At 42.9% G+C, this 27,793-nt stretch overlaps 1 protein-coding gene across 1 annotated transcript; it reads left to right on the top strand.

The window, feature by feature from the left end:
• LOC107395274 (MAGUK p55 subfamily member 4) lies at positions 1-23,659 on the top strand. The gene is made up of 19 exons (XM_054737148.2): positions 1-112; positions 187-264; positions 5,156-5,239; positions 5,320-5,451; positions 7,819-7,900; positions 8,023-8,108; positions 11,586-11,657; positions 13,613-13,809; positions 14,243-14,301; positions 17,168-17,185; positions 17,346-17,387; positions 17,459-17,488; positions 18,925-18,963; positions 20,808-20,975; positions 22,225-22,305; positions 22,451-22,544; positions 22,653-22,761; positions 22,942-23,076; positions 23,176-23,659. Exons 1-19 carry the CDS (start codon positions 2-4, stop codon positions 23,359-23,361), a joined length of 1,803 nt encoding a protein of 600 aa, XP_054593123.1. The 5' UTR covers position 1; the 3' UTR covers positions 23,362-23,659.
• The last annotated feature ends 4,134 nt before the right edge of the window (positions 23,660-27,793 follow it).

The raw sequence follows: 27,793 nt of genomic DNA, 5'->3' as shown, positions 1-27,793 counted from the left end.
TATGTTGTCCAGCGTAGTGGAGGACATCAGTGAAGCTGTCAACAGGAACATCAGTGGTGCTCAGCTTCTGCATGAACTCCTGAGTGCACCATGGCTACGCTCCTTGTTAAGGGTACTTGATTTATTCACTCTCCAAGTAAACTAAACAAATATATTTTAACCGATGATTCGCTCTTGAATCTACAGATTTATGAGTGCCTGATGGAGTTTCAGAGAATAGCACCAAGCCCATTCCTGCCTTATGCTTCAGGACTGTCAGAAGAGGTGAGTGAGTGTGTGCAAATAGTATTTTAGTCCATGCTGTACTGTCTGGTCACTTTTGAGTCAGATATATTCATACTTCATGGTTATATTTGAATCAGTCAACCAACTTTTATTTGTCTAGCACTTTCTACAGCCTTCAGCTCACTACTGAACAGTTTATCTGATAAAGAACCTACACTGGTATAGAGCCTTTACACTACGGTGAATCATTCACTTGTCACTCCCTGGTGGTGAAGAGCTACATTGTGGCCACAGCCGCCCTGGGACATACTGACAGAGGCGAGGCTGCCGAGCATTACACAAAAGTGTCATGGTCTGCGTCTCCCTCATGTGTCTCCTTGTGTTCCTCATGTGTCCCCTTGTCTGCAGCCCCTCTAGGTTCTCCCCCCAGGTATCCCCCCCACCCCCCCAGGTCCTGTGCTCCCGTTGGTCTCCCCTAGTCACCCCTCTGTAGTTTTTCTATAGGTTCAGCTTTTCTTTTAATTAGTCTCTTTTAGTGTGTTTCTTTCCCCATCGGTTTTTTAGTTCTCCTCCCTCCTTAGATCATTAGTTATTTATCTTGCTCTTCTTGTCTTTAGGTTTTGTTTTTATTCTTAGGTCATGTTATTTTCCCCTCCTCAGCTCACTTTCTTCTCCCTGATTAGTTGATTGATTTCACTAGGTTTCTCTCCCCACGCACCTGCAGCTCATCTCCCACTCATCCTGCCCCAGTGTATTTAACCCTGTCTGCGTCTCAATGTGGTGTTGGTTCATTGTTTCGTGTCAGTGTTGTTTTGTTCACCCTCCTTTAGGTCTCTAGGTTTTGGGCTTTGCCCCTTTTGGTATTTTCTGGCTTCGTACCGTGCTTTGTTTTTGTGTTGGATTTACATCTTAAGAAAGATGTTTCATTTTACATCCTCTCCTGCTCCGTGTCGTTCTGGGTGTCTGCACATCGGGTCCTACTCCTCCACCTGTCAACATGACAAAAGGAGCCTCTAGGCTGTAGTGTTATACATTTTTTTGTATGCTTACTGTAAAGACGACACCCCCACCCCCGTCCTCATACTGGTTGCAGTCCACTCTTTGTGAATATCCCCACATTGTTGAATGAGTTTTGTTTCACAATCCTCTCCAGGGTGCAGTTTTGACTGCTTGTACACTTTTTCTAGCACATCTTGTCCTTCCCTTCTCCTCTCTATTAATGTGCTTTGACACAGAGCTCTGAACAGCCAGCCTCTTTAGCAGTGACCTTTTGGGTCTTGCCCTCCTTGTTCAAGGTGTCAAAGGTCGTCTTGTGGACAACTGTCCAGTCAGCAGTTTTCCCCATGACTGTTGTAGAGTTAATCTGTACACTGAAATCACCTCTGTTGCTATGCAGTGGAGATTGCGAAAAATGACCAATCAGATTAACCTATGAAGCTTGTATCATATATATAAATATCCCGGATACTTATATATTGATCTAAGTTCATACATCAACCTGTTTGATCTAATTGTAATCCAAAGATTAATGTTTAATTTAGATAATTAAATTTAATAGCAAAAGTTATTTTAAATCAGAAGCTAGGATCTTTGCTTTCAAATAACCAGAAATATTGTACCTTTCCTGTGTTTCGTTTCAATAATGAGGCAAGTTTAAAAATGAAGAAATTTATTACTGACAATTTTAAACTGGAAGATTTGAAACGACTATTATGAAATGACAATTCATGGATGGCAATTTTAATGACAATCTTTAACAGTTTTGATATTAAACTTGTTTAAAAGCAAACCTGTGACTGAATTGAGCTAAAATGAGAATGGTGAGTTTTGGATGCGTGAATGAAGTTCTCAGAAGGTTTCTTTCAGAGAGAATGAAAGCGTTCTGGGTGGAAATGATGTTTTGCGGATAACTGGGTTATTTTGAGAGAAACAGCATCAAATGCATTCTCGTGTTCTACCTCACCCAAACAGCTGACCCTCTTGTGGATCCGGAGATCGGGAGGATGGGTTCATCCAAGATGACACTCGGGGCTGGCAGGGAAGACGCGAGTGTCTGATCGTCTGGTCCAGAGTGGTAGCAGGGTACACGGTTTATCAAGCGTTTGGCAGATGGACGTTCTCGTCTTAACTTCAGAAATCAATGACTCTGGTAGAGTCTTCGTTAGCTGGTGACAGTTTCGTTTATTCTTTAGCTATTCTGGTCGGCGTGACTGGAACAGCAGGCAGAGGGTCAGGGTGGCCGTCCCTGGGTCCTCAGGATGTTTGGTTCCAGAACTGACTTGAATCTGTGATGGTTAGTTTTACCAAAAGCTCTCAGACCACTCCCACTCTCGCCGGAAGAAAGCTTGATCATGCGTCAAAAACGTGATGAAGTTATTGTTATCTGAACTCTGTGTTAGCTGGATAAGGTGAACTTGACTTTGTTTGCTGAACACATCTTTATAATCACTTTAATAATTATTATTGTACCCAAAGCATGATAATCCATTTCATGTAATTAAAATACCTTTATATTGAACCAAGTGATCATGTTATGATGATTATATTAAACAGTAATAAAATCAATTAATTTATTAATTATTATCTAATTATTATCATCGTGACTTGCAGTGTCCTTCTGGGACGGAACAGCAGGTACTGGTGTTATGATCTTGAGCAGACATCGTGGCTCCTTGGGTTAATCTGTGGATTCAAAAGCACTGTTTGACCCAGCTGGGCAAATGTGACCTTTGCCACACATCAGAGAACCTTCATGCCGTTACACTGTGTAGCCCACAGAACTAGACTGAGACCATCTAAAATCAAGCCAAAGCTGCCAAGTCTCTCTTTAGATTATAAAAAGTTGATAAATTTGTAGATTGGTCCATAATGTCACACACATTTTACATAATTTCTGGTGCCAAATTAAAAATGTATTTAAAAAACAAAAATAAAATGTGTAAGGAGCCGTTTGAGAGCCTTTTTACTGAGCCAAGTCGTAACAACCGGTTCCCATCACTAATGTGAATAAATAGTGTAATGACTGCCATACCAATGTGATGGATGGAGCAGAATGTTAATAGTTCAAATTCAGCTAGAGCAAGAACACTGAAACCTGAGATTACAGTGTTGTATGCTAAAAAACAGCCGAACGGCACAGTGGTCCCATTCCTCCACATGGAACCCCCTCCTATGGTGGGAAACAATGTTAACAAAAATGGCGCCATCAGAACACGGAACAAAAATTAACAACATCCACACAACCCTGCCAGTAAGAGCTTGACAACCCACACCTAATAAAAATGTGTTACCCACAATGCACCAATCCAATAGAGCACTGTGATTGGCCCACCAAACAGAGTGGTGTGATTGGACCCGCTAAAGATGTTAGTCTTAGCTCATGGGGCAGTCGAAGAAGATGCAGCGTCCCACCCAACAAACTGTGATTAGACTGGTACCAGATGTTCGGGGCTGCTTTGGTTACAATTTTACAGAAAGTAATGCTGTGCTTTTTCTCTTTATTACAGGAGCATAAATATAATTTATTGACACTTTGATAAAAATAATTCAATTGTCTATTTATTTTTTTCCCAGCCAGTACAGCCCTCTGTTTTTCTGTGGGAGTCTCTACCAACACATTTAAGACCTAAATGCTGTTTATAAGAGGAAGTATTTAGAATACAGTACCAGGATTAAGTAAAGTAACATAATACATAAATACATTTTAAAGCAGGTATTCAGTGTTCTGTAACTAAATACAGTTACAAAGGATTCTCCCCAACCCTGACCAGGGGTATTCAATATTGAAGCTTTTCACAATATTCTATTCTGAGAAACTAAATTTGAAGAAGAAAGTATCATTTCTATAGAGCCTCTCAAGATAAAAATCATGAGGCGCTTCACAAAAGCAAAAAATGTAAAAATAAAAAACATTTAGAAAATGTTTAAAAGTATATTTAAAATTAGCAAAAAATAGACAATTGTGATAAAAAAAATGTTAAGAAAGAGAGAGAGTGAAGAGGAAAGAGGGAAATCAGTGGATCCTGAGGAAGGTGGAATAGGTGGGGAGAGCAGAATAAAGAGAGAGTGGTGAAGAAGGTCACACAAAAGCCAGCTTGAACAAGTGAGTCTTCAGCTGCTTTTTAAAGGAGACCACTGAGTCCACTGATCTCAGGCTCAGGGGGAGAGAGTTCCAGAGTCTGGGGGCCACAGCAGCAAATCATCTGTCACCTTTGGTCTTTAGCCTGGTGCTGCACAACCAGTAGGCTTTGGTCACTGGACCTCAGGGACCTGCTGGGGGTGTAGGGACTAAGAAGATCACCAATGTAAGATGGTGCTTGTCCATGTAAGGCCCTATAGACCAGAACCAGGGTCTTGAAATGAACCCTGAAGTTGACTGGCAGCCAGTGAAGCTGGAGGAGAAGCGGGGTGATGTGGGTGTGTTTGGAGGACTTGGTCAGAAGCCGAGCACAGGCATTCTGAACCACCTGTAGACGGTTCAGGGAGGTTCTGCTCAGACACGTGAAAAGAGAGTTACAGTAGTCTAAGCGTGAGGAGATGAAGGTGACGGTGTGGATAACTGTCTCAAGTTCAGACCGAGACAGAATGGGACTCAGCTTAGCAATGTTCCTGAGATGGAAGAAGGAAGAGCGAACAAGAGAACTGACATGAGAATCCAGGGTGAGAGCTGGGTAAAAGGTCACGCCAAGATTTCTGACAGAAGGTCAATTTGGAATCTTCATTAGTTATAATCATCAAAATAAAAGAGATAAACATTTGTGATGAATGAATCTAAAATACAAGTTTCACTTTCTGAATGAAATTGCTGAAATAAATCTACTTTGTCATGATATTCTAATTTTATGACCAGCACCTGTGCTGCTATTGAATCAACTTGTTTTCTAAAATCACTGCACTTGGTAAAGTCTCTTGTGTTCTCCTGCTTGGTCAGATCATGACTATAATACAGAGAGCACATCGTCCTTCAGCTGAAGCTAAGGAGCTCTACAACCTCCTCAGCTCGCCGCATGTCCAGGTCCGACTTAAAATTCCTTCTCCGTTTTATCGCTGCATGATTTTCTGTTTAGACTGTTGAATGGTTCCTGTGTTTGTCAGGCTTTGCTGTCGTCCCATGACAGTGTGGCTCAGTCAGACTACCTACCTGTCCTCCCACCGCTACCTGATGAGCTGCCTGAAGATGAAGAGGCCATGAGGATTGTTTGTCTTGTTAAGAATAACCAGCCCCTGGTGAGATAGAAGCGTTAACAGGTGTTTTCATACTCTGCAGTTTACTTTGGTGATAATAAGATTCAATAATCTTCAAACATCTTCTGTAGGACTTTTATATACTACAAACTTTTGTTATTTGTTTCATTGGCTGAAGTCCTTCAGAAATAGGTCTATTTGGTGATATTTGAGCATGAAAGTGTTTGTTCCTCTGTCGAGCAGTGACAAAATATAATGGAGGTACATTTAGGGAACTTAAGCTGGCAATATCTTTCCTTTATTTGTGCTCCAAGACTAGAGAAGTGAAAGGGAGAACTGTAGGAGGTGAGGAAGGCATGAGTGCTGGACGCTGGAGCAGCCTTCGTCGCCTGACTTTAGAGCGCCTCATTCCTGCTAGAAGAGCGTGGTCAGGGGAAGAGCTTAGATTGGAGGCCAGGGCTTCGCTGCTTCACCAGAATCAGCCCTGCAACGTTCTCCCCCGTTATGGGTCAACTGGAAATTTTCATTTGTGTCCTCAAAATGCAGAAGTTTGGAAACAAGGGCTCAATCGCTCAGCTCCTGCTGTCTTTAATCCACACAGCTGCTCTGGTAAGAGGACATATTGTGACATTCTACTGTCCTTAGTCCTAATCACCCCATTGTCTTTGATCGAGTCATGAGGTCACCAGAAGCAGACGAGTAGAGAACCACACCATCCACCTGTCATACGGACCATCTCTGCATTTAACACCCCTTTCTAAAATGTCCCTGTTCCTTCTGTTGAGTTTGTCCGCCACCTGTTTCTACAGCCGAAGCCTTTCTGTTCTTCACTTCATCCTTCATTTACTACCAAAACCATGTTCTGCATTCATGGAATGACATCACCCACTGTCTGGACTCACAGTTGTGAACATAAAACTGTCTTACTTGTCTTGTTTTGTCCTCACATGATGAATCATTTCAGAGGGAGCCAAACCCCTCAGGGATGAAGATGCCTCCAGGGAAGGAATTAGTGATGACTATGCTTACCCTCCTCCCCCAGTACCAGCGTACAGTATGAGTCTTCCCAGTTCCCCTCTCCTGCACAAAAGGAGTACTAGAGAGGCGAGAGACCTCCCTACAGCTGGTCGAACCCCAGTCAGAGTTCAAACAGCACCTGCTATTCCTGAAATTCAGCCAGCTCCTCGCCAGCAAGGAGGCGGTGACCTCCTAAATTCTGTCAGACAGCATTGGTGTCGAGGTGGAGCTAATGGAAAAGCCCTAAAAGAACATCTGAACCATCCACAGCAGCTCAACTACTCCACTGATCCCCACCACAACAAATTCCACAACCAGACTAATTGGTTACAGAAGAAATCCCAGCGGCAGCAACAGGAACACCACAAACCTCCTCCTCCTCTGGAGCTAAACAGTAGGTGTAGCATGGAGGAGCTCAGGACCACTGTTCAAACGGTGGCCAGCAGTATTGAGCACAGTACTCAAGATGTCCGCCATTTGGGCCAGAAGATGGTAGCAGCAACAGAAATGATCACAGACAGGGTGGAAGAGAACGCCCAGGCCCTTAACCTCCTGGCTGAAGTGGTGGACAAGCTCCAGGGGATCCTTGTGTCCAATAGGCACCTTGAAGCCTCTCCACCAAGTAGACAGGAATCACATCTTTGTCCTGTTCCTCCTCCAAGAGGTTCCTCACTATCTCCAAAACTGACCTGCAAGCCTCTCACACCGCACCCTCGCCCCAGCTCACCGTCCTCTGCTTCCTCTTCTTCTTCTTCTTCCTCAGCCAGCTCCTTCACCAATAACTTCACTGTGTCCCTGACTTCAAAGAGACTGAATGGAGGAACCAAACTCAGCAAGAGGACAGGTGAAAATCACTTTATGGAACATGTTAGGTTCAAGAATGGAACCGTTTCAAGAGCTCAGCAGGAGGACCAGCAGGACTGTAATCTGACAGGTTGCATTAAAACAAAGAAGAAGAGAAAAAACAATCAGGCAAATTAAACAGACACTTTATGAAATGACATCAAAACTGTGGCGCTTGAACTTTTTCCAAAAATCTCTTATTTTCATCAGCATTTAGATTATTATTTGGATTTTCACTCAGAAGCAAACACGTCAACGGTGAATCAGTCATTTTTTCTGGATCACTTTGAGGAGCACATGGGACGTAGTGGAAAGGTACCACGAGTTCATGTTTCTCCATCTTCCGTTTGACCCAGTTGTCCTTGAAGCTGCTGCACATTTCACCTGTTTTATCAGCACTGATCTGTTTATTTGAACTGCTTTTGTTGCTAAGATTTAATCCTAACAAACAAACTAGATGTCTAATAGCATGTAAAGGAATCTGAAGCCCTGCAGCGCATGAAGGACTGGTAAATAATGTGGCCATTAAGAGATGAGTTTTTGTTTCAGGGGGCAACTATAAAAAGGAACGAGGAGTCAGGAGACATTTATGTTGCCAGAGTGATCCACGGAGGGCTGGCAGACCGCAGCGGTGAGATACACGTGTAGACCACCTTGTGACTGTCTGCATGTCCATCAGTCAGGATGGGATTACCAGCAGGATGACCTAAACATACACGATGTTGTGGCTGAACCTGTGTTTTTGTTTGTCAGGTCTTCTTTTTCCCGGTGATGTCTTAGTGGAGGTTAATGGAAACTCGGTGGCGGGCCTAGAACCAGGAAGGGTCATCCAGATACTGGTGGGTAATCACGTTCTTCATGAGTTTAACTAGAGCTGGTAGATATGGAAAAATCCTACCATGATGTGATTTCTCGTGTGAGTCGATATTAATACGTAGAGAGCCTTGCTAAGGTTTGGACACCTGCAACCACTGGGTGCTTTTTTTTAGATGTTCTGTGATAGACCAACACAAAGTAGCACATCACTATGAAGTTGGATGAAACGGACACATGGTTTCAGTGAGGCATTCATTGATACTCAGTGGTTGAATCAAAGCCCTTGTGAAGTCTGACTCCTCATTTCCGTCTAGTGTGGAACGGATTTGGACCTGATTGTCTTTAGGGAGCCTAACCCCAAAATCCCACTATCTCCGATCCGCTCCGGCACGAACTCTGCAGCAAAAACGGTCCCGTTGTAGTCAGTCAGAGCTGTTCCACCAGTGCGCCGCCCGCCGTCCGGCAAAAATAGGATCGATTCTATTTTTGCCGGATGCCGGAGCACCTCCGCAGTCAATGGACAGAAATCACAACCGCCCAACAGGAAAGGGAGCAAGCACAACTTCCGTTATTTCACAATAAATCGATAAACAAAAAGCGTTTTTTGTTTCATATGCACAGGTTTAACAACTTTTAACAACTATCAATGGCGGTTGAACTTTAAATGCACAAAAACATGCCATAAATACAGTTTCCACTATCAAAGTAGTCACCCTTTGTTGATCCAAACACTGCTGATCTCTCAACACAAATGATGGGCAGATTAAACAGTTCATTTCAATGCTTCTCCCACACAACGGGTGTTTGGATCTAACTTCCGCATTTATTGCTCGGACTGTATCGCAAGATGTCAAAAATCCTGCGCATGCCTGTTTGCGCACCTCAGGTCTCCGCACCGGAGAGGAGCCGTTGTAGAGCGGGTATAGTATAATTTGAGTTCGGAAGCGAGCGGCAGCGGAAAGCGAGGGCGGAGCGGAGATAGTGGAATTTTGGGGTAAGTCACACCCATCTACTTCCGGACCACGGGTCCCCGGAAGAACGAAAGAATGAATGCAAGTTAATGGGGCTAAAATGCTATTTTCAAAATTTGCTTGTTTTGTGCCATGGATTTCACATATGATGTCCATGAATTTTAAAGAAGCATTTTGATGCCAAGAATGCGCTTATTTTCGAACGGGGGAAACGCTATTTTAGGTTTTGTGTGAAATATTAAAGCAAATGCAGACACTAGCCTGACAAGCCAACAGGTCACAACCCTTTGACAGTCTCGGTTGTGGGGCGGGATCTACGGCTGTCTTTCAGTCTCCACATGCTATTGGACAACAAACAACGAGACTTATTATTATTATTATTATTAAACGAGGTTCTTTTAGCTTCGGACATGAAGGTGTTTCGAGTTACCTTTTTACATGTTTCGATCGTCATCTGCGGTCTTCTTTAGAAATGTCACAGGTGTTTGTGTGACGCATCTTTATCAGCTGTTCTTCTGGTGGGCGCGACCAACCCAGATCAGCTGATAAAGATGCTTAACACAAACACCTGTGGCATTTCTGAAGAAGACCGCAGACGACGGTCGAAACATGTAAAAAGGTAACTCGAAACACCTTCATGTCCAAAGCTTATCGAACCTCGTTCAACATTTAAAAAGAGGACATAATGAACATTGTAAAGGAAACAACGAGACATACACACAGCTATGGATGTCAGTCATTGGGACATCCTTTTTCCAAATAAAGGACTTAAGCATCTTTCCTATTCATTTTCTCTCTACCTTTCCTGGAGTTTTTTAAATCACAATTTTAATATTTTCTCATTTTAAACATCTTATTTTTATCATTTTTTGAAATTTTTTTTATACTTTATGCTTAATTTTTTTTTGTGAAGTGCCTCGTGATTTTTATCTTGAGATGCACTATATAAAAGACCATTTTTTCTTTCTTTTCTTTCTACCGCTATCTGCTCTTGACTCACAGAAAACCCCAAGTCCAAGTAGTCCAACTTAATGACAAAGTTGTTTCAAACGAGCCGTCACCATCTTAGTTTTGCTCAGTTGCAGTAACATCCCACTCACCAAACTGATAGAGCACTGTGATTGGCACGCCACCAGGGTAACCAGGGCTGCCCAGGTTCCAGTGGAGCATTGCTAGACCGACATGGAGAGCAAAATCTTTTTGCTTCAGCAGTCTGGGGTTTTTGGTTCTAGGCTAGCAGAACACAGCCTACAGTAGAGCATATAGACTAACAAAAGCTGTGATGAATGAGAGAAGCTAGCTCATTATGCTAAATGGCTCTAAGAGGTCAATGAGATTAGAGTGTGGTTATATAAATGCAGACTTAAGCTGGGCGGACACTGTGCAACTTTTTCACTCGTAGCACTCAGCTTCAGCTCAAACTGTACGACTTCCTCGCAGGGCAGATCTCACAAGTCATGTGCTCACACTGTACGACCCAGTTCTCGGATGCGATCTGACTGCTCACTGTACGTCTGGTAGCAACACGTCTGCCCTAAAAATGTGCTAAAAATAGCCGTTTTTACACAACACGTCAGACTTTTTTGACTTGCCTGTTGTCCTTCGGGAGTGCTGCAGGGGGACACACAGCAATTTATGGGGGTTGGATGAGGAAAATGAAATAAAGAAAGTAAATCTGTGTTTTGTGATCAGGTTAATTTGACACGAACACGACAAACACGCTTTCTTGACAATCTTTGTGAGTAAAAAAATACGTGTAGAAATAAAAACGAACAACTTGTGTTATTAGGGAAATAGCGGGCGAGCGGTGTTGATGCATGATTGCGCATTGCTGCTCCTGTTGATCAGTGCAGGAACCCCCCCCCCGACGCCCTAGACAGAGAGTGAAAAGTGGGCATGCGCACATCTCCTCCTCTCCCCAACTGGGAGCCTCTCGGCGCGAGGCATTTTTCAAGCTCTAAAAACTCCCAAACTTTGCTCAGCCTGAAGGATACACATCTCCACTATCTTCTGATGTAATGTAGTAACTTCATGAGGGATGATATTTGTAGATGAGACTTGTTAAAGTCAGCAATGAGGTTTTGGCGCTTTTAACGAGTAAGTCCCAACACTGACAACAATGTACTGAATCTATAACCAACATGCATAAACAGACAGACCGGTCCCGCCTACTTACACTGTTGGTCTTTTTTAAATACGCAGTAATCGTTGCTTGCCTTTTTCGCTTCATCCTGCATCCTAGCAGCAACTACTTTGGCGCCTCTGGAGTCTGTTTGTTTACGTCATGCTGCATTCAATGGAATTGGAAAAGGTAGCTTCATGCGCTTAACCTCTAATTTTGTTTTCTTTCTGGCATTAGTGCGGGGGACGGATCGGGGTCAATCTGAATCTGGGGGGACAGATCTCCCCGTCCCCCACCCTATCTGCGCGCCTGTTTTAGCCTAACAGCAACAATATGTGATCTAGATTAATGAAGTTCAAGAATAAAAAGTCTCCTTTGAGGTGTTGACCTGTTTCTTTTGGTTTCAGACCAGTTCTAAAGGTACCGTCCTGCTTAAAGTCATTCCTAATTCTTCTCAAGTCAACAGCCGTCAGAAGCCGGTAAGAAACACCCACACCCTCTCCTCATCTCAGACAGTGAAGAGAAATAAATTAACTGTTAACCAATGTTTACATGAATACAAAACTAGGACTCATTTGCCAAAAGATGATTCTTTAACTCATTCGATGTCGCCCATTTTCTGAACAGAAAGCCTTCTTACATGAGGAAGAATCGGCGTGTTTCTTTTTGCTATCCGTTGTTGAAGTGTGAGCTGCAGAAACTTTTCCAGTTTCTGCCACACCTTTTGCATAGTGTCTCGTTGTCTCGTCTCGTCTTCCTCCGCTTATCCGGGTCCGGGTTGCGGGGGCAGCATCCCAACTAGGGCGCTCCAACCGTCCTCTCCCCGGCCACCTCCACCAGCTCCTCCGGCAGGACCCCAAGGCGTTCCCGGACCAGATTGGAGATGTAACCTCTCCAACGTGTCCTGGGTGGACCCGGGGGCCTCCTGCTGGCAGGACATGCCCGAAACACCTCCCCAGGAAGGCGTCCAGGAGGCATCCTGACCAGATGCCCAAACCACCTCAACTGACTCCTTTCGATCCGGAGGAGCAACGGTTCTACTCCGAGTCCCTCCCGAATGTCCTCACCCTATCTCTAAGGCTGAGCCCGGCCACCCTACGGAGGAAACTCATTTCGGCCGCTTGTATCCGCGATCTCGGTCTTTCGGTCATTACCCAAAGCTCATGGCCATAGGTGAGGATTGGGACGTAGATCGACCGGTAAATCGAGAGCCTGGCTTTCTGGCTCAGCTCCCTCTTCACCACGACAGATCGGCTCAGCGTCCGCATCACTGCAGACCCTGAACCAATCCGCCTGTCGATCTCCCGATCCCTCCTACCCTCACTTGTGAACTTTTGCATTGTGGCGCCCCAAAACGATCTCCTAATTCATGGATTGTCTGCTCCGTGATCACATGACATGTAACACACACAGGTAAAAATCTAATTTAGAGGTGTGGTGTAGATGAGCTTGTTCCCAAGCCCGCCCCTTTAGAAAACGCAATTGATGACCTTAGCAGTGGATGAGTTCATTGAACCAATATTAAAAGTTGAGGGAGTCTGCTGAAAAATCAGGATAAATACAGATGTAATTATTTTTATTCACTGAGGTTGACTTTGTGTAAAATCATGATGACAGAAGGTGAAGATCCAATAGCCAAACCCAAAACAAGAGCCAGCCTGGTGCGATAAAGGTTCTAAAGTTATAAATGCGTTGGCATGTTAGCATAGCATTATGCATATCAGGTAAACTGTGAGCCATCACTGATGTGTGGTTAATGCTGGGAGAGCAGCGGCTCTACTCCAATCCCCTTCCAGATATTTGAATTCCTTTCTCCATAGCAGCTAATCAGGGGGTAGGTGGGTGTGGTCAGCAGTAGCTTACTTGTATTAAAGCAACAGAGCCCTGAAACAGCTTATTCTGGAAGGTACAGAAAATATTAACAATAAAGCTGCTGAAATCATTTGATGTGAGAGGGATTTTATGCTTTATAAACATTTTTTATAAAACGTAGAACTTTTACAACTTAGAAACAAGGTTATAATAAGCCTCCTTTAAACGGTTTTGGGGGGTTTAACCATTTTTATTTGTCTGCCTTCTGTTCAGAACATCTTGGACTTCATACAAACTGCAATCATAACAATTGCAGCAGCAAACGTCCATTTAACATTTGTGTTATTTTTACAGCATTGGGCCACAGCTGTACTGAACAGCTTTCTACACCTTAGATGGTTTTATAGCATGAATCAGAGCTAAATTTTATTAGAAAGGAAAATCTGGAGACTGTTTCAGTAAAAATCTAATAAATTTATAAAATGTTTAGACAGAACCAGGGCGTTATGTCCTGGTCTGTGTTTATGTGTCAGAATGTTTGTGAACATGTTGGTTTTGTGTTTTTCACATTTAATCTTTTTATCTGCAAATAAAATAACGCCCACACCCCCCTCTCCTTCAGGTGTACATGAGGGCCATGGTGGACTATCGCCCCCAGCAGGACTCCTCCATCCCCTGTCCAGTTGCAGGAATGTCTTTTAGCAGAGGAGACCTATTGGAGGTGGTGGACCAGTCCGACGGACAGTGGTGGCAGGCCAGGAAGCTACCCTGTGGTGCAACCTTTGCTGGTTTGATTCCCTCTGCCAGCATGCTGAAGAGGTGACCTAGTCTTAACCCACACACACACACACACACACACACACACACACACACACACACACACACACACACACACACACACACACACACACACACACACACACACACACACACACACACACACACACACACACACACACACACACACACATCCTGAAACCTGCATGTCTCAGGGAGAGCCACCAGAGGGCAGTGTTGGGTAGGAGTAGATCATGGTAAAATGCTTCAACAGTAAATGAAAAGAAAAACCTGAAGTACACAGACTTTAGTAATCCGTTCGTCCATCTGTCTAAAACCTTGATTCTGGGAATTTTTCAGTATTTCTACTAATGATGTGCCTGTATAAATATGTTGTAAATGAACTATTCAAATCTAAACAAGTGAAAGGCAGGTTTACTATTTATTTTGTAATTTTTTTTGTTTTTATCTGCAGTAAACAGCGGGAGCAGTGGTTCTGTCAGCCCCTACAGGTTCATACCTGCATCAGACCCTGTGAGGACACTTATCTCAAAACTGCTTTCTGGTTAATACCTTATGCAAATTTGTAATTATAACTATTACGAACACAAATGCAATTACAGTTTGCTGGAATATGTGCATCTAGCATCTTTATGAGGATATGCACCACTTTGCTCAGCCTAAAGAAAATATAGACCCCTTGAGTGTTATTGTTTACATCCAGGTAATAGCGCGCACACACACAATGCTGGGGGGGGACAAAAAGACCCTACAGACCAGTATTTACATTACTTATGGTGAATAATAAAACCTAGGAATTTAGACATTTCTATTTTAGTTAATCTACCATTTTTGTGCAGATGATCAAAAAAATAAACATACAAAGATTCCAGATGTGTTTGAATTAGCCACCAAGCTGTGAGACGACTAATTCAGAATGGGAACATCTACAGCGGTGGCTTAGGCGCGTGATGTCACGTGTGAAGAGGTCTATAGGAATGTTGAAGCAAATTCTCCTATTTGAGATAAGTCTTAATTATTTTAAATAGATTTATTTTAATTATGTTTTTCCTGTTTTCAATCTTCAAAAAGGCAGATTTGGTGATTTAGGGGCCAAAAAACATGAAACCCTCCGTGTGGAACTTAAAGCTGTTTACAGAAAGGTCATACCTGACGATTCCTTCAGCTCCAATTAGTACAGAAACAGATTTTCTGCAAGAAATGCAACTAATCCATTTATTTTGTCATAGTTTATTTGTTTGGTTGTCCATGTGATGCCTTTAACTTAGCCACCACTATGGCATGAAAGAGTTTAGAGCATTCTACCTGAGATTTAAAACTTAATTCATTCTTTTTGTGTTCCAACATTCATGTTTCACGTGTATGGCCGTCAAAGCGCTGCTAGACTTTTCTACTCCCTACAATCCATTTCAATTAAAAAAGTAACTAAATTATGTTAAATTCTACAACACAAGTCGTCTCAGCATACTTTACAATCATCCCAGTTGTATCGTTTATACAGTGCATTGAGTTAATTTTGTTATTCCAATTAGTCAAATGTTTTCCAAGAAAGAAAACTCAGCAGAGTCCCGATCCTCATACTAAGTAAGCATGTAGCAACAGTGGAGAGGAAAACTCTCCATAAACAGGAAGGAACCTCCAACAGAACCTGGACCAGTATGAGCAGCCATTGGCCGTGACTCACTGGGGGCGGAGCCGCCTTAATGCACGGGCCAACCAGGGCCTTAGACAGGGGCCTATGAGGTTTAAAGGCCTATCATTGCAGGTTAAACAAAAAGAAACACCGTTTTATTATTTGTCAGACTTTCAGTCAGTCATCTTAGATGCTCATCTAAAGCTGCTGATTGATTCAAATTACAAGTGACCTACTCACCCACGTGACCTCTGGACCATGAGCTGACCAATCAAACAATTTAGATGATTTCAGGGCGTGTTCCTCTAAATGTAAGGAAAGTTGACACAAATAGGTTGGTGGAGGAGATGCTCTGGATAACCGTTTTTGTTAGGTAAAAAAAAACAAAGTCAATAAAATATCAAGAATTTCACGACATTTAATTTCAAGTCTGTTGATCCAGTCGGTTTAATTGTTAAACGTCATCACCAATGAAACAGGTTCCAGTTTAGCCAACATTATAGTGGAGAAAAGCCTTTTAGGTCTGTGCTGATGTGACTTTACAAATGCACTTATGGACCTACAGCAACTTAATGTTCTGGCAGATTTTATATTTTGCTCTTTTACTTTATTATTGCTCTAAAACCAGCAGCTGGAGATCAGTTGTTTTTCTTTGCCTGCTGATGTTCTGTTGCGTTTGTGAGCACAAGAAGATTATTTCAAATTTGCAACAAAATAAGCACAGTAAGTGTGTGTGCGTGCATGTGCGTGCGTGCGTATGTGTGTGCATGCGTGCACGTATGTGTGTGCATGCGTGCGTGCATGTGTGTGCGTGCATATGTGTGTGCATGTGTTTGTGTGCGCATGCATGCACGTGTGTGTGTGCATGCGTGTGTGCATGCGTGTGTGTGCATGTGTGTGTGTGCGTGCACGTGTGTGTGTGTATGTTTGCATGTTTCTAGTCACTAAAACCTTATGCAAAATATTTTATTTTATTATTTGTTGTTTATTTTACCCTGAGGCATTGCCACCTTATTGTGTGTGTGCATGTGTGTGTGTGTGTGGGGGGGGGGGGGGGGGGGGAGGGGGGTTACATAAGAGCTGCAGCAGCAGTTCGGCCTTCAGGTGGGACACCACAGTAGGACAGGTATTAGGGTCATAATATAGAATAATAACACATTTTATTCATCAAGTGCTTTTCTTAACACTCAGAGTTGCTGTAAAAATCCAGATGACCAAGCAGATTATGCAACAATAAAAATGGGGCACAGTGGTGGAGCAGGTCAGGGAGGTAGGAGGGGTCAGGTTATAGAGGACTTGTGATGCTCTGAGTGAGAGGAAGCCAGTGGAGGTGTTGAAGCAGAATTCTGGATGTGTTGAAGTTTGAGGGTTTTGGATGTGATACTATTAGTGGATTTGTGATGTGATGAATGCATGAGTAAGGGATTCAGGGACAGAAACATGAGTAAGGGATTCAGGGACGGAAACATAAAGGGAAAGGACAACCACTGGCACAAATACAATCCAGTCACCTGACAAAAGCAGTTATCTAGAGCACCTCTTCCACCAATGCACACATGGGTCTACTGAGCCTCTCTCCCCCGGGGCCTGTCAGCTGGTTAAGGTGGCCATGGCTGGGTTTCAGAAGACAGAGCAGAATTCAACAGATGAACTTTTAATGAAGAGGGTAAACGTGAGAATGTTCAGTGGTACGCATCTGGTTTAACACATTTTAACAGATGTTTCCTTTCTTTCTGCTCTCCCAAGTCATCCCAGCTGATCACGGTGGGTGTGACACCTGGTGCAACATTGATACACTCACTTTGTTCCTTCTGAGTCACTCCTTCTCCTTTTCAATTGGATTGTTCTTCTCTTGTTTCTAGTTGTGTTCTGAGTCCTTCATCATACCAAACCATGTTTCATGTTTCCTCTTTGTGTCTTTTAGAGGAAGATCCCACACACGCTGATGACAAACGCATCATAACAGGTGAAACTGTTAAAAAAGATTTGTAACCATCTTTTCTTAGAAAAACACCTGACTGTTTCTCTTTTCTCCAGATTTGGACAATAATCAAGAAATAAACTTTGGTAGGTAAGTCGGTTTGGACACAATCTAGTTTTGGATTATTGATCGTGGTTGATCTGGTTGGTGGAGTTTTCTGGGGTTTTGTTATTTTAAAGGGACTTTTCGGACTTTTGAATTTTTATGCTCGCGATTGCCCCCTCAGGCCAAAAGCATAACAGCAGCTTCAATAGTAGGCTCGTGCACGAGGCGCGCATGCTGTACGTGCACACTCCTTCACGAAAATAACAGCTGAGACAGTCCCTTGTGTGTGTGTGTGTGTGTGTGTGTGTGTGTGTGTGTGTGTGTGTGTGTGTGTGTGTGTGTGTGTGTGTGTGTGTGTGTGTGTGTGTGTGTGTGTGTGTGTGTGTGTGTGTGTGTGTGTGTGTGTGTGTGTGTGTGTGTGTGTGTGTGTGTGTGTGTGGCCCAGAGGACAGGAGAACGCGCAGCTAATTAATTAAATAATTTGGTTCTGTACCTTTCTCTTCAGCACAGCCGACAAAGGTTTATGATGGGTCAGTCCTCCTGCATGCTCAGATCATTCCCTTCCCTTGCTTGAAAAATTGTTCCAAAATGAAAGTTGAACCCACATCTTTTTTATCTGTGAATTCAATGCCGTTCGGCGAGTCTCAAATAAAAATTTGGGCATCTTACTGTAAAAAATATACCATTAATGTAAAAAAACAAACTCTAAATAAACTATGTTCACATCCAGAATCAAACCCAGGTCTTCTGCATGAGAGTCAGACATCTTACTAAGTGAGCTACAGCACCAGTTATGTTATTTGTATCTGTAACTTTTATATCCTTGATGACACCTGAAACAACGTCAAACCAAAGAACGGTTTGCAGCGAAAATGGCTATTTTGTTGCTAATTTGCAGGAAATATCTAGAAGAAAGTTCTACAGAAAGTAGCTAAGGGTCCTCAGAAATGTAGCTAGCTTTGTCACTAGGCGTTAGGAACAGCGACAAAGTGGCACTGCCTCTCTGCTGCTAAAGCTACTGATAGCAAATGCTACGGGCTATGGCTGAGCGTGAACGCGCATGAAGCAGCCTGCTCGACCCGAGCAGCTCTCTTTTTCTGTGATTTTACAGAAAAACAGGCAATCACAGTAAAAATGCCAGGGCTCATTCTACAGGACCACAGCATTGCAGGAGAATGTATGAAGAAGACATTTATTATTTCTATACATGTTTTGGCTGTCAAACTTCCATAATGTCACTTTAAGTAAAAGTACAACTTTATATTATACACATCTTTACCACAGACAAGTGGAGAATTGTTAATTTATTGTTTTTGGGGGTAGACTTGATGTAAAGTGACATTTAGTTGTTTTATTTTAATTTATTGTTTTAATCTTCCATTTTATTTTATTTTATTTCTAGTTTCATCTACTTTTTCTTTGAGTTTCATTCTTGGAGAAAAGTAGAAACATTGGATGTTTTTTTCTATTCCTTCAGATGAGGATGACTATGATTTTACTGCTGGAGTCTATTTAGGTAAGATCTAGTTTGTGCACACATACACTAGAATAACAGCATTTCTGACCCCGTTTGTTTAATAACAATATTCTGCCTGAAGCATATCTGTTTTAAATATTTCTAGTCTCAACTGTTTAGAAATGTTCACAGAAAGTTTGTAAAACTATTAAAGGCTTAAAAGAGCACTTGTAAACATCTGCAATGTTACATTAGAACCCCTTACAGAAAAACACATGGGAAAAATCAGGTGACCACATGTAGAAAACACTTTTTTCTTTGGTTTAGTTGAACATGCGAGAACATGTTAAAAACAAGTTGTGACCTCTGGTGATTACACACATACCCCATATTTCATGGTAAGAAAGTGTGGACGTTCTGATATGAAGCCCTATTGGATTACATGTAAACTACATGTGAAGCACATTCTTGTTCCACGTGTGAAGCCGAGGAGTTTATCCATAAGGCAGTCTTTCTTAATTAGTGGAGGCGAGGTGGTGCAGCGGATCATCAGTTGAGAATCACTGCAGTAAGCGAATGACTAAGTTGAAACCATTGGTCGATGACCTGTGGCGGCCATCTTTTATATGGCACGGTATGGGGGCCAAAATTAAGACTACTGCCAAGCAGCAGGAGGCTATATAAATTCCAAAGCAAAGTACTGATCTGATAAGCTGGCGCCGGTAACTGAGAGGCTGGCGCTGCTTACTGAGGAATAGCACCTTTACCGGTGTTATTACTAGATACGCTAGGGACTAGCAGCCCTCGGCTGGTCATTGACTGGTTCATACACTCCCTCTGCTGTCTATTAGCATGGATAGGCTAGCGTTAGCCTGGACAGGCTGGTGTTAGCATTGGAGAGGCTAGCCATTAGCGTGCCTAGGCTGGCCACTAGCTGACTAGTGACTCTCCGAGACATGCTAATGGCTAGCCTCTCCGATGCTAATGCCAGCCTATCCATGCTTAAGGTCCGTCAAGGGGGTAGGAAATCCAGCTAGTGGCATGCCTAGGCACGCTAATGGCCAGCTTCTCCGATGCTAACGCCAGCCTATCCATGCTAATGGTCCTTCGAGGAGGTAGGAAATCCAGCTAGTGGCCAGCCTAGGCACGCTAATGGCTAGCCTCTCCAATGCTAACACCAGTCCGTCCAGGCTAACGCTAGCCTAATAGACAGCAGAGGGAGTGTATGAACCAGTCAATGACCAGCCGAGGGCTGCTAGTCCCTAGCGTATCTAGTAATAACACAGGTAAAGGTGCTATTCCTCAGTAAGCAGCGCCAGCCTCTCAGTTTCCGGCGCCAGCTTATCGTTAATCAGATCAGTAGTTTGCTTCAGAATATATACAGCCTCCTGCTGCTGCGCAGTAGTCTTAATTTTGGCCCCCATACCGCGCCATACTTCAAGGGGGTAGGAAATCCAGCTAGTGGCATGCCTAGGCACGCTAATGGCTAGCCTCTCCAATGCTAACACCAGCCTGTCCAGGCCTAACGCAAGCCTATCCATGCTAACAGACAGCAGAGGGAGTGTATGAACCAGTCAATGACCAGCCGAGGGCTGCTAGTCCCTAGCGTATCTAGTAATAATGCCGGAAAAGGTGCTGTTTTCTCAGTAAGCAGTGCCAGCCTCTCAGTTACCGGCGCCAGCTTATCGTTAATCAGATCAGTAGTTTGCTTCGGAATTTATATAGCCTCCTGCTGCTGGGCAGTAGTCTGAATTTTGGCCCCCATACCGCAACATATTCATTGACAGTAAAGTGGATCAGCTGCGCTATGGTTCTATTAGCAGAGCAGGTTTTTCTGCATCTGAGCCTGGATGATTTATTTTTAGTTGGACCATATAAGCAAAAATGTTCTTCGCCCTCGTTAGCTGGTTTTCGTCGAAGCTTCCGTCTCTGGAGGAGGACATGGTACAAGAAGAGGAGGCAGTCCTGCACCTCCTGCTCTCCCAGCAGCAACGTTCTGTCCTCGCCCTATGAGGAGGTGGCGCTGTACCAGCGCCTCCCACAGGAGAGCTATCGCCTCATCGTTCTCATTGGTGAGAAGAATTAGAATGAAAACCATGTTAATGTGATTTCATGCATTTTATCTCTGGCTTCATTATGATTCCCTAACTCCAGACTACATAGTACTAGCTGGTCGCATTGCTGCACTAACCGAAAGACAGTTGACGTTTTTGCCTACCTGTAGTACGTTTGTCCAACAAGCTAAAGACAAAGTTGGACTAGTCAGCCAACCACACTAGTAGCCCAGACGTCTAAACTTTTTCAGGCACCTGGATGCTCAGAGGCTAACTGGTGAACTAGTCAATTACAAAGGATTTTTAGCTGCACTAGTTAACTAATGAGGTCTAAAAAGCATCAACTAGTTTCCAGATGAGAATTCTGAGCTTTAGTAGTTGACACGTTAACTTTCAAATTTCTTGTTTCATTAAACTTTTGCAGACTTTGATAACTGCTAGTTGACGACTGATATGTAAAGGATTGTTATGGTTACTAGTTGAGTCGGTAGTGTAGCATATAGGCTGACTAGTACAACTGAGGTAAAAAGTGTCACCAGTGTACTTGTAGTCTTGTCTCGTCCTCTACCGCTTATCCGGGTCCGGGTCGCGGGGGCAGCATCCCAACTAGGGAGCTCCAGACAGTCCTCTCCCCGGCCACCTCCACCAGCTCCTCCGGCAGGACCCCAAGGCGTTCCCGGACCCCAAGGCGTTCCTCGGAGCAGCGGTTCTACTCAGAGTCCCTCCCAAATGTCCGGGCTCCTCACCCTATCTCTAAGGCTGAGCCCGGCCACCCTACGGAGGAAACTCATTTCGGCCGCTTGTATCCGCGATCTCGTTCTTTCGGTCATTACCCAAAGCTCATGACCATAGGTGAGGATTGGGACGTAGATCGACCGGTAAATCGAGAGCCTGGCTTTCTGGCTCAGCTCCCTCTTCACCACGACAGATCGGCTCAGCGTCCGCATCACTGCAGACACCGAACCAATCCGCCTGTCGATCCGCCAGTCGATGCTTGTAATCAAATACTGCAAAACTAGAGTAGAGTAGTCATGAGCCAAATGATCCGGGACAGCAAGGACATGAAGTACAGATGGGCTGCCATACACTGCAGTGGGCTCACATAGAGCTTATGTATTAAAAAATAAAATGAAAGAGTCTTGTGAGTGAACCCTTGCTGGAGCCTTTCGGATCAGTCAGAGAAAAATGGAAACAACCAAATGGTAAACATAACTCCAACGTAACCAGACAGAAACTCCTCCTCTTCGTCATCTCGTCTCTTAACCAGGTGCTTCTGGTGTTGGAGTTAATGAGCTGAGGAAGAGACTCATCAAACTGAACCCTTCGACCTTCCAGGGACCCGTACCTTGTATGTACATCATTATATATTTAACATATTTAGTCATGTTTCATGACAAAGGATGTACTTTTACACAAAAGCACGAGTTTCTTATCTGCTCTATAGCCTGTGATCTGTAGAACAGTTCTACATTAATCTTACGACGTTCCTGCAGATACAACCCGTCCAATGAAAGAGGGAGAGCTGGCAGGAAGGGAGTACCACTTTGTCACCAAAGAGCTGTTTGAGTATATGCTGTGTAACAACAAGTATGCGTCTATTTTTGACCTTTTGCATTCATGTTTGCTCTCTGATCGGCGGTCTTTAACCTGTGTTGTCCTTCTTGGTAAGATTGAGTAAAGCATGTGTTTCTTTAGGTTTGTGGAGTACGGGGAGGGTAAGGGCCACATGTATGGGATGAGCATCGACGCCGTTGACGAGGTGCTAAAAAAGGGACAGATGTGCATCATCGATGTTGAACCACCAGTGAGTTTAATCAGCAAACATCTGTGTTTATCTCTAGAAATGTAAACGAGTGAAACCCTATCAAAGGGTTTTCCACCTATTTGTGGTGGTTTGGGATTTCCATAAAACAACTTATTTTGTTTTGTTTCTAATTCACTTGAGTTTTTTCTAATAATAATCAGTTTTATGCTTTCTCTCTAGAGTGTTCACTTGTTACGGTGCAGAAACCTGAAGCCATACGTGATTTTCATCAAAGCACCAAACCAGGAGAGGCTGAGACAAACACGGAGAAACGCCAGAATCATCACCAACTACGCCATCAACAGAGCTTTCACAGTCAGAGCGCTAATTCTGTTTGTTTAACCTTTTGGTCAGAACAAGGACTGTAAAGAAGAAGAAAGAATTAACCAGTGACTAACTCTTCTCTTCCTGCAGGTGGAAGACTTGTTGGAGCTGGAGGAGACTTCCCAGATGATCGAGGCTAAATACAAACAGTATTTTGACAGCACCGTGGTGAATGATGACTTACAGGACGCCTGCATGCAGCTCTGCTCTATCATCCAGCAAGCGCAGAACGAGCCCCAGTGGATACCAGTCAGCTGGCTCCGAACTGACGAGTAGAACCACAGCGGACTGACTGGAAGACATCCAGATGGTCTTTAGCTACAGAAAATTTGGATGAAAAGTTGCAAAAATGCAGAAACAAAGAAGAGATTGAAGATGCAAGAGTGATCATATCTTGAGATAAAAATGGAGGAAGGTGTTGAAGAGAAACAGAAACATCTTTTTTTTTCTCATCCTATGACAGGACTTCTGCCATGTATGCAGTCTTTATGTATCATTATTGTTGCTCTGATGCAGAATTTTTGTTGCCAATGTTGATTTTATGTAAGAGCAATTTAAAACAATAAAAATGACACCACAGTGCTGTATAGGAAACTGTAGCGACAACAACAATGAAAGGTCATTTAAGCTATAATAATAATAATAATTATTGTTATTATTATTATTATTTTTATTTTTTATTTATTTTTATTTTTTTTTTGTATATTTGTATGCTTTCACTGAAGTGCCAGAATCAATCCATGCTTCTAAGGCAGTTTCAGGGTTAGTTTATGGAAAGCGTCCTTCTGATGATGTGGGCACTTCCGAGAAGAACAATCTTCTGGATTTCTTGGACTGTTGGGTTTCCAGGAATCTGTTTCGTTCTCTTTTCCTGTCCCTTCTTAATGAGGCCAAGTGCACCCACTACGACGGGTATTGTTGTTGTCTTCATCCCCCACATTCTTGTGACTTCTATTTCCAGGTCTTTGTACTTTGATAGCTTTTCAAGCTCCTTGGTGGTGACATTTTTTTCAGATGGGATGGTCATAACAATCATGAGGCAGGTCTTCACTTCTTTGTTTCTGATGATTATGTCTGGTCTGTTGGCCATGATTTCTCTGTCTGTGTTGATTGGCATGTCCCACAACACTGTGATGTTGTTGTTTTCAGTCACTGTTGGTGGTTGGTGTTATTATTATTATTATTATTATTATTATTATTATTATTATTATAACACAAAGAGTGAAATTAATTTCAACAAAAGCTGATCAGCACCTACTTAACTTTGGTCCTGGTGAAAAGTGGTGGGCTGCTGTAGCTCAGGCGGTAGGGCAGGTTTTCCATAAATCGGAAGGTTGTAGGTTTGATCCCAACTCCCACCAGAGAATGCTGCTGTTGTGTCCTTGGGCAAGACACTTAATTAGTTGGTGAGCCGTGAGCGGTTCTGGTACTTTTTGGTTCGCAGCCTCTCGCAGCGCCGCTTTAATGAGGGACAAGGAAAAATAAAACATGGGATAAATCCGTGCAAGCTCACGATTGCTGATCAGTGTACACCTGGCTTGACTCTGAAAGGCGCTATACAAATGTGGGTCATTTGTCATTATCATTTCATAGCATCTGGGTTCAATTATTGACCCACGGCAAAACTTCTGATTTATACATCTGAGAATTCCTGGGAGTTCTAGATGAAGTATACTAAAAATCCTGCAGCTATGACCGAGGCCATTGATAAATTTATTTATTTTTTACTGTGTCCTTTCCGGCTGCAAAGCAATCAGAAGTGATATCTGAATGCTGCGCCAGAGCCCCAGATGATAACAACAGCAAGCCCCCCAGACTGACCCGCAGCTCCCCACCCTGGAACTCAAGGGCGCCCAACCCCGGCAAGGACCTGACAGAGTCCAGGGATCACGACCCCACTAGGCAGCTGCCGGGAGCGACCCGACAAATGCCAAAAACTTCCAGCCTCCGACTCAGGAGCTGCGAATATGCAGGCAGACCGAGGCACCACCCACCGGCAGAAAGTTTTGGCAGGGGGAGGGTAGGTGAAGATGTTGTATTACCACAATATATCTCAGGAGAGGAGGGAATCCAAGTCACACAATCCTCCCTCATGCTCTCATATAAATGCATACAGTTTAAAGAAACAAAAAAATGTACGGCATACACCCACTCACATGCATTGGCGGTTTTAAACAGGGGCCCACAGGGGCCTGGGCCCCTATAGAACCGGCCCTGGCCCCTGTTATGGCCCCTGTGCTGAAGAGATCGAATTTTTTTCCCCCGTGCTGCCTCGGATACGGGAACTAATGCGCTGCAGCGTTTCACACGGAGCCTTTAGAGCGCAGCACACTGTGGACAGAATTGTTTACCTGGTGGATTTTTAATAAAAGATTAAAAATAGTTTAAATGGGACCCGAAGACATTTTTGAGCACGACTAACGGAAAAGACGCTAAGAGACGAAGGTAAGCAGTACAGTTTATTTTCCTGACATCAATGTTTTGATCGTAGTCGCACGTTTCTGTCATTTACTTTTAAGTTCCTAACTGAGTCCATCCACAGTTAATACTGATTTGTTTTTCCTTTGTAACATTAACTGTAAAATAAAAATGAAGTTGCTGCATTTTAAGCCTTAGACACGTTGAGATTAGATCACAGTATTCATTTATCTATGACTTTCTCGCAGCACTGACTGGAAGCATCAGCGGCCATGAAAAGAAAAAGGGACATCTTGTCCTTTTTTACCGCTGTTAGTAAAGAACAGCGTAGACAGAGAGAGGATGAAAGTTATGAGGGAGCTGAGAAGCAGGATGAAAGAGAGAAGGAAGAGTTGGTTGGAGAGGAACCAGAGAGGTCAGAGGCTGTCCACCCTGAGAGTGAGGAGGAGGAAGATGTAGGCTGTGAGGGAGAGAGTGAGGAGCAAAAAGAGGGACATCTTCTGTCATGTGCACCGTGTACACTACCGTCAGGTTTGTGGGTGTTGAACAAACCCTCTGTGATTGCAGCTCATATTGTGTGTAAAATGCATTTGAGGCATGCTGACTCTGGACCAAAATTTCTGTTGTTTATATTTAATAAGTAGATAAAATAAGACTCTGAATTAACTCAGAATTAACTATCAAATCAATCAATCAATCAATCAAAAGTGCCAGACTAATTATGACTTTTATCCTCATGCTAACATTTATTTTCTTTCAGATATCAGCAAGTGCAAGGATGACCCTCCTACTCAGCCTAGTTTGAGGACATATCCAGTGACATTAATAGGAGACAGAAGATGCAGCTTTCAGCCAAGCTGGTATGAAAGTCATCCCTGGGTTGAATATTCTGTTACTATGGACTCTACTTATTGTCATGCATGCAGACATTTTAGCCCACCAAGTAGCGCAGGAAGTGTGTTTGACTCACCATGTGGATTTAGGAACTGGAAAAAAGCAACTGAGAGAGGAGGTTTTTTTTTTGGTACATGCAAAGTCTGAAAGAAAAAATTTGAAATTGTCTGAAAATTGTCTGAAATTGTATTGTGCACATATTTAATTTGTTTGAATGTTTATTTTTCATATGTACAGTACATGTAATCTTAAAATGAAGTCACAAACTAAAATAATCAACTAGAATTATTTTTTTACTCAAGTCTCATGTTGTGGTGAAGCATTCAGAATTGTTATCTGAGTACCATAAAAACATGCCAGTTTTACTTTCACAAGTAAACCATTACTGCATTCGCTGTAATAGTTTACTTGTTCATTGTTTTTTATTATGAATTTATTTGAATCTTATTTTAGTAAAATACAGCTGTAAAAGATCATAGATGAAAAGAGTAAAGGAAAATTTTTGATAAATTTGATCCCCAAAATATAGTAAAGATAAAAATTAAAAAGAAGAGAACAAAAAAGTGAGTAGTTTCACAGTACTAGGAATTTCCTTTGGCAAAATTGTGCACAAGCACAAAATTAGTCATATGGCGGAGACAAAAAAACAATTCTGATATTGTCCTAATTTTTCCCTTATTTTGTCTTGCGCCCCCATGAAAAAATACTGGCCCCACTGTGGCCCCCCTGGAAAATTTGGTCTAGAACCGCCCCTGGTCAAGACACTCATCTTGACTCAAGCGTGAGTCACCTGTGTGACTCATGCTTAGTTGGAAGTTTTTATGTTGATAATATAAAAGAGCTACTATAACAACAAAACCACACACACCTTCAATGTAATATTTACTCTTGGTGCTGTGAGTGCAGCAGGCAGTCATTTTGTCAAGGCAGCAGACTGCAGGAATATCTGCTGGAATCAACTCTGGAGACAAAACGGACATTATGAGCAGAACGTTGGTACAGGATCTTTGAGTTAAAGCAAAAGTGTCAAGTTCCTAAAAATAGTGGCTAAAAGGTTATGTGAGAATCTATGGCCACGATTGGACAAATGCTGTTCTACAGGTGAGCTTTCCACATGTTTTTGATGTCTCAGAATGTTTTAAAATCTTTTCACTTGCACTAATCCTGCCAGGAACTTGATTAGAAAGGAAAATGAATAAATTTTGTTTTTTAAAGCTTGAATTCCCTCAAAATAAGCAGGTTTTATAGAAAATTTCACATGCATGCATTTATAAATGTGTATTTTATGTAATTTATAGGATGTTTCCTCTTATCTTTAATTCAGCCGCTGCCAATGATAAAATCAATTCCGTCGATTTTCACTGAAGTCTTTTAACGTTTTTTCTTTCTGTCTGCA

The sequence above is a fragment of the Nothobranchius furzeri genome, chromosome 14, assembly GCF_043380555.1.
Source record: "Nothobranchius furzeri strain GRZ-AD chromosome 14, NfurGRZ-RIMD1, whole genome shotgun sequence".
Taxonomy (NCBI): Eukaryota; Metazoa; Chordata; class Actinopteri; order Cyprinodontiformes; family Nothobranchiidae; genus Nothobranchius; species Nothobranchius furzeri.
This window is presented reverse-complemented; position numbering and strand designations above follow the sequence as displayed.